The following is a 7,074-nucleotide window of genomic DNA, read 5'->3' on the forward strand; positions in this document are numbered from 1 at the left end:
TTCTTTTATTACTAACTAATCTTTTATAACTTCAAAGAGTCATTTACATGCTCTCTTAATTACAAACTCAATCTTATCTCTGTAACATCTCGTTACACCATAGATCAGATTAATAATGCTATGTTACACTACGATAGAACTTCGCATCTCAATGCAACATATTGATTTCACGTTAAAACGTCTAACCAAACAATCACAATCAAATGTTCCCTATCATGGTACTAGGTTCCAATAAAATGAACTGCAACCTAATCATGATACTAAACTTGAAAGTAAACTGGTACGCGTACGTACCTTGTAGCGGAGAATTTTCGCTGACTTAATTGAACGAGCCGCTTATGAAATTGGGACCTAAACCGTTAATACAAAGCTTTAGTGTTACGTCCTTGATAACACTAACAACTACTACGTACTAAGACCATAACGATCTAACGATTCGAATTAAACGATAGTTAAAACCTTATTCCAGAACTTTCGTTATTTTCTATCTAGTGGATTTAACGTCTTTTAGAAGTCAAAGTTAGTGAGAACAAACTTAGTTAGTCATTAGTCCACTATTTTACCAATCCAAATGGGTCATAAGTCCAACCTGTCTTATGTCCAAAAGTCAGTCATAGTCCAAGAATTAGTCTCATGTCCAAAAGTAAGTCATATGTCCAAAAGTAAGTTCATGTCCAAAAGGTAAGTTCATGTCCAAAAGGTAAGTTTCACAAAACAGGTCACTCATAATACGATAATAACTTTAACTAATAATAATAACAAACTTTTCCTACTTCCATCTTATTCCAATACAAACCTTAACCAAATTTTTAACTTAAAACAGAATAATAAATTTAACTAGTTAAACAGTCTAATAAATTATTACACAACTTTACTTACTAATTACTAATTACAACTTACGTAATTACGAAAAACAGTAAATATAAAAATAAACTAATAAACTGACATACTAAGTTAAGTACATAAATTATACCGCTGAAACTCGTCGGCGAAAGAATTCCGGCGATCGAAACACCACACCACCACGTGCACCACTTACGCGCACCACACCAAATTGTCGCGCAACCACTCGAGCCTTCTAGCTCGCTCGTCGCGCACGGACACCCACACAAGTCCGGTCTCCGTCGCCCGAACACACTCACGCGACCAGATCTGTCGCGTCACTACCCTCGCACGCCCTTTTCGCACAACACCCTCGATAGAACCCGCACCCTTCTCAAACACCGCACAACACTCGCACAAAATCTCGACCCTCTTCGCACCAAGGCTCTCGACGAACTCGCACAAAATCTCGACCCTCTTCGCACCAAGGCTCTCGACGAACCCGTACCCTTCGCACCAAACCCTTCGCACAATTTTCTGGCGGCTTTCGGCGGAACCCTTCGCACCAACACCACCCACGCACAACATAGGCGACGAGAAGGAGCGGAGCGAAGTGAATGAGGAAGAGCAGTGAGGGAATTCGAGAGGGAGAGAGAGAAATCTGAGAGAGATAGAGAGAGAGAGAGATAGGAAAAGTCGGCTGAGGAGAGAGAGAAAGTGTTTAGGGTTTCCTGGTTGCTCTTCTGATTTTTCCTTCCCTTTTCCCTTTTATACTCCCTTCATAAAAAGGTAACCCTAGGTCAAGAAGAAAACAGTTTAGCCTTTTTAAAAATTCCGGAAATTTCCTAAACCTATTCGTATTAACAATAATTTACTCCTATTATTTTGTAAATAAACTAAAATACCTTTTATTAATTTCTTTATATTTTCTTAATTAAACGAAATAACTCCCGAAAATACAGAGTATTACATTTATGATCTTCAATCAAAGGCGTGATGTGAAGAATGTTGTAGTAGGCGAGAAAAAAAAAGATTCCAATGCTTGAGGAAATCAAGGGAACTTTAAGAAGAATAGAAATTGGAATGGGAATTTCCAAAGAAGGAATGGTCAAGCCTTTAATGGTAAAGGGCAGTCTGAGTGGAGTTACAACTATAAGAAGTGTAACAAGAACCACTCTGGTAGAGACTGTAATTAAAGGGGCTCTAGTAACTTGTCATTACTGCCAAAAGAAGGGGCCTAGAGAGTTTGAGTGCTTCTTCATGCAAAGGAAAGAGCAAAATGTTAATGGGAGTGGTAATCAGGGAAGATATACGTTCAACCAATTGGGCAACCAAGGTTCGAAGCCTATAGGGTCGCAGAATAATCAAGGAAGCTACAGTAAACCTACTAGTGATAGCAACAACAACAACCAGAATAAAGCTTTGGGCAAGCTGTGTATGATGAGCCTCAATGAAGCTGAGAGATATGCCGACGTAGTCTCTGGTGCTTTCTTTATCAATTTCGTTCTCGTTAAAGCATTATTTGATTTAAAAGTGCCCTATTCGTTTAGTTCGTCCTCCGTTATTAAAAGTTTAGGGTTAGTAGACTTTGAAGTAATTGACCTGCCTATAAGTATACCTACTGAAGAAGTCATAAGGTGTACCAATTTATATATAGACTTGCCTCTAAAGATAGGAGACTGTGTTTTTCCTTCTAATATGATAGAGTCCAATCTGGGAGACCTATACATTATTCTGGGGATGAACTAATTAGGATTCTATAAGGCCAAAATAGATTGTGAAGCTCATAAAGTAATGCTAATAAGCCCTTTAGGGAAGTTAAGTTCATACCGAGTTACCGACGTTTTGGGAAGCCTAAGAATTTTGGGGTTATTTCTGCAATGCAAGTGATGAAATTGGTGAAGAAGCGTGAGTTATTCCTAAGTAGTGTGAGAGATGTGAGTAAAGAGGTTGAATTGAAGATTGAGGATATACCAATTGTGAATGAGTTTATGGACGTGTTTCCAAGTGATATTTCTAGTATGACGCCTAAGAGAGCCGTTGAGTTCACCATCGACTTAGTTCCTGGTACTACACCTATTTCTAAGTCACCATATAGGACGACACCTCCTGAGATGAGAGAGTTGAAGACGATGTTGCAAGAATTGTTGGATAAGGGTTATATTAGGCCTAATGCGTGACCTTGGGGAGTTCTTGTGTTATTTGTGAAGAAGAAAGATCAAAGTATGAGGTTGTGCATCGACTATAGGGATTTGAACAATGTGAACATTAAGAATAAGTATCCTTTGCCTAGGATAGATGACCTGTTCGATCAATTTAATGCAGCGAGTATGTTTTCAAAGATTGATTTGCATTCGGGTATCACTAGTTGAAGGTTGCTGATAAGGATATACCTAAGACTGCATTTACGACGCGTTATGGTCATTATGAGTTTACCATGATGTTGTTTGGACTGACCAATGCTTCGGTCATATATATGCACTTGATGAACAGGATATTCCATGAGTTCTTGGATAAGTTCCTTGTGGTGTTCATTGATGATATTGATTTATTCAAAGATTGAAGATGAACATGATGAGCAGTTGAGGATAGTTCTGGAGACGCTTAGGAAGAACCAATTGTATGCCAAGTTCTCTAAGTGTGAGTTCCGACTGGAGAAAGTAGCATTTTTGGGTCATTATGTGTAGGAGTTATATGGATCGTGCAAAGATTCAAGCTTTTAGTGAATGGCCTACACCGAATAATGTGTCAGATTTTAGGAGTTTTCTGGGATTAGCTGGCTATTATATGAGATTTGTTAGAGATTTCTCGAAGATAGCAAGGCTAATGACCAATTTGATGAAGAAAAAAATCAGAGTTTGAGTGGAGTGAGAAGTGCGAGGAAGTTTTTAAGATTTTGAAGGATCCTGCAAATATAAAACAGGTGAAGAGGTGAAACGCTCCTTCAAAATCAGAAAAGCTTCCGCGCACTTCTCACTCCACTCGAATTTTGACTCTTTCTTCATGAAATTGGTCATTGGCCATGCTATCTTCAAGAAATCTCTCATAATAGCCAGCTAAACAAAAAAATTTATGATATGTGACACATTTTTTTTTGGAGTAGGCCACTCACTAACAGTTTGAATCTTAGCAAGATCCACAAAGACTCCTTCTATAGACACATAATGACCCAAAAATGCTACTTTTTCTAAACGAAACTCACTTAGAGAACTTGATATACAATTGATTCTTCCTAAATATTATCCTCAAGTTCTCAACATGCTCTTCTTCACTCTTTGAATAAATCAGAATATCAACAATCAATACCACAACAATCGTATCTAGGAACTCATGGAATATTCTATTCATTAAATCCATAAATATAGCCGGAGCATTAGTCAATCCGAACGGCATCATAGTAAACTCATAATGACCGTAACGCGTTATAATCACAGTCTTAGGTATATCCTTATCAGCTACCTCAATTGGTGATACCCCGAACGCAAATCAATCTTTGAAAACATACTTGCTCCATTTAACTGGTCAAACAAGTCATCTATCTTAGGAAAATGATACTTATTCTTGATTGTCACATTATTTAGTTCCCTATAGTCGATGCACAATCTCATGCTCCCATCTTTCTTCTTCACAAACAACAAAGGAGCTCCCTAAGGTGACACACTAGGCCTAATATAACCCTTATCCAACAACTCTTGCAACTGTGTCTTCAACTCACTCATCTTATAAGGTGTCATTCTATAAGGTGCCTTAGATATAAGTGCAGTGCCAGGAACTAAGTCCATGGTGAACTGAACATCTCTTGCAGGCGGCATACCCGAAATCTCACTTGGAAGCACATCCATAAACTCGTTCACAATTGGTACATCCTCTATGTTCAATCTAACCTCGTTACTCAAATCTTACACACTACATAAAAATAGCTCACACCCCTTCTTCATCAACTTATTCACTCGCATTGAAAAAATAACCCCAAAGCTCTTAGGCTTCCCAAAACGTCGATACAAAGTTAACTTCCCCAAAGGGCTTCTCAACACTACTTTCTGAGCTTTACAGTCTATTTGGACTTGTAGAAACCTAATCAATTTATTCCGAGAATAAATTTAGGTTTCCCAATCAATTCTCTTGTCTTGAGTCTTTTCACGTCTTAGTATAAAACCCAAAAACGAGTAGGTCTCGGCCTAATTCAATTTCCATTCGGAAATTGAACGGGCGAGCAAAGGGGATCAAATCCCTCCTGTGACCCCCCTCAAAAGAGGAACGCCCTAAATTAGAAGGAAATACACGATCTCCTATCTTCAGAGGCAATTCATTAAACAACTTGGTGCACCTTATAATCTCTCCAGTAAGTATATTAATAGGCAAATCAATCACTTCAAAAATCTACGAACCCAGTCTCTTAATGACAGACGACGAAATAAATGAATAAGTTGGCCCAGGATCAAATAACGATTTAATGAGAACGGAATTAATAGAAAAAGTACGTGAAACTACGTCGGCAGATTGTTCAGCTTCGTTGTGACTCATCACGAACAACTTACCCAGAGCCTTATTCTGGTTGTTGTTGCTCTCACTAGCAAGCTTACTGTAGCTTCCTAGGTTTATAGTTTTAGAACCTTGACTTCCTGACTGGTTGAACCTAGACCTCGCCTAGTTACCACTCCCACTACCATTTTGCTCTTTCTTTTGCTTGGTGAAGCACTAACACTCCCTATGGCGCTTCTTCTGGCAGTAGTTACAAATTACTAGGCCTCCTTTACAATCTCTACCAGTGTGGTTCTTGTTTCACTTTTTACAATGGTAAACCCTCTTAGACTGGCCCTTATTGTTATAACCCTAACCATTTCTCGCTTGGAAATTTTCATTCCCATTCTTGTTCTTCTTGAAACTCACCTGATTTCCTTCATCATTGAAATCCATTGTTCTTCTGACAGTGATGATTAATTGTCGAAGAAAAAAACGGAGGAGAGAGACACAAAAAAATGGTGGAAAGTAAAAATAGATAAAAAGAGGAGAGAGAAAGATTGAGAAATGAAGAATTGAAAATTTGTTTATTACTAGTTGAAGGTTTTTAATTATAATTTCGGTTTTTAGTTGTTGTTGTTGTTGTTGTTATTGGTGTTGTTTTAATTAAACCACGACTTGTACAGCTAAACTTGAACTGCTTATGAGGAGAGAGAAAATAGTGAAAAAGAAAAGAGAAGGAGAGAAAAGAAAATCCCATTGAAGCCCGCTCCATTGAAGTTGTTAATGGAGGGAAGAATGCAGAGAAGAGAAGAAAAGAAAAGAGAGAGAAAGTGTTTTATGTTTGTGTGTTTATGTGTCTATCAGTTAAGAGTTTTATGAAATCAAGTGTTTTGTTGTGGACGTGAGAGAGAAGGAGGGAGAGGAAACCCTAGCTAGCCCGCTTAACATTTGAAGCCCTTTATGACTTATAGGGCTGCGGTTTTTGCATTGACCGCAACCCTTCGTAAATGAAGGGCTACGTTTTTCAAAAAACGCAGCCCTTGCGTTTTTTTCCACTAGTGAATCTCTTTTTCTAGCAGCTCCCTTGAGAGGATCAATTTGCTCCACTTGTTCCATAGTATAAATGTCCTCTACAGTTCGGACATCTCCATAACGGATGCTTTGTTCTTCAACAATGTCGAGCTCATCTTCTAAAGGAATAGGCTCAAGCGTTTGCTGGTATAAAACGTTCCGGTATAACTTGCCATACCTGGATACTTCCATTCCTGTAGGGACTTTAAACTTCTTCTTGCCAGCTTTGGCTGGGAGTAATGAAAGACAGGAAACAAATTAGAAGGAGGATGTGCCGTAAAATCATATAACAAATGATTAAATCATATACCTCCTAAAAAGAGCTGATCTTCAAAATACGCTATAGCATTAGCACATTGTTGATCATTTGGGAAAATATGATCCCACCATGTCTGAAAACACGTGACAGCTCCAGGAGCCCATAACCAAGGAGCAATGGACGTAAGGTTGATGTTGAGAGTTTTGCTTCGAAGAGCTTTACTTTCTTCAAAACGACCTCTTATTGTCCAGGGATCATTGCGTGTTAAAAAATAGGGTATGGCTATTAAATCCCTAGATTTAATAGCAGTTGAATCTGAATATTTTGGTTTTGAAGCCTATAATCCACAATCGGTCACTGCTATTTTGGTTTTGAAGCATATAATCCACAATTGTCTAGCGACCGATTGTAGATTATAGGCTTCAAAACCAAAATATTCAGGTTCAACTGCTATTAAA

At 38.3% G+C, this 7,074-nt stretch overlaps 1 protein-coding gene across 1 annotated transcript; it reads left to right on the forward strand.

Annotated features, from left to right (window-relative positions):
• The first annotated feature begins 1,860 nt into the window (after window positions 1–1,860).
• On the forward strand, window positions 1,861–3,002 carry LOC104893590 (uncharacterized). Its single transcript, XM_010679719.2, has 2 exons — window positions 1,861–2,459; window positions 2,636–3,002. Exons 1-2 carry the CDS (start codon window positions 1,861–1,863, stop codon window positions 3,000–3,002), a joined length of 966 nt encoding a protein of 321 aa, XP_010678021.2.
• The last annotated feature ends 4,072 nt before the right edge of the window (window positions 3,003–7,074 follow it).

The sequence above is a fragment of the Beta vulgaris genome, chromosome 5, assembly GCF_026745355.1.
Source record: "Beta vulgaris subsp. vulgaris cultivar EL10 chromosome 5, EL10.2, whole genome shotgun sequence".
Classification (NCBI taxonomy): Eukaryota; Viridiplantae; Streptophyta; class Magnoliopsida; order Caryophyllales; family Amaranthaceae; genus Beta; species Beta vulgaris.

What these genes read in the sequence shown, in the direction of transcription:
- LOC104893590 (XM_010679719.2), top strand. Translation starts at nt 1,861, where the DNA reads ATGCTTGAGGAAATCAAGGGAACTTTAAGAAGAATAGAAATTGGAATG. An exon ending in CCTACTGAAGAAGTCATAAG is followed by an intron (nt 2,460 to 2,635) that starts GTGTACCAATTT and finishes TAAGCCCTTTAG; the next exon opens with GGAAGTTAAGTTCATACCGA.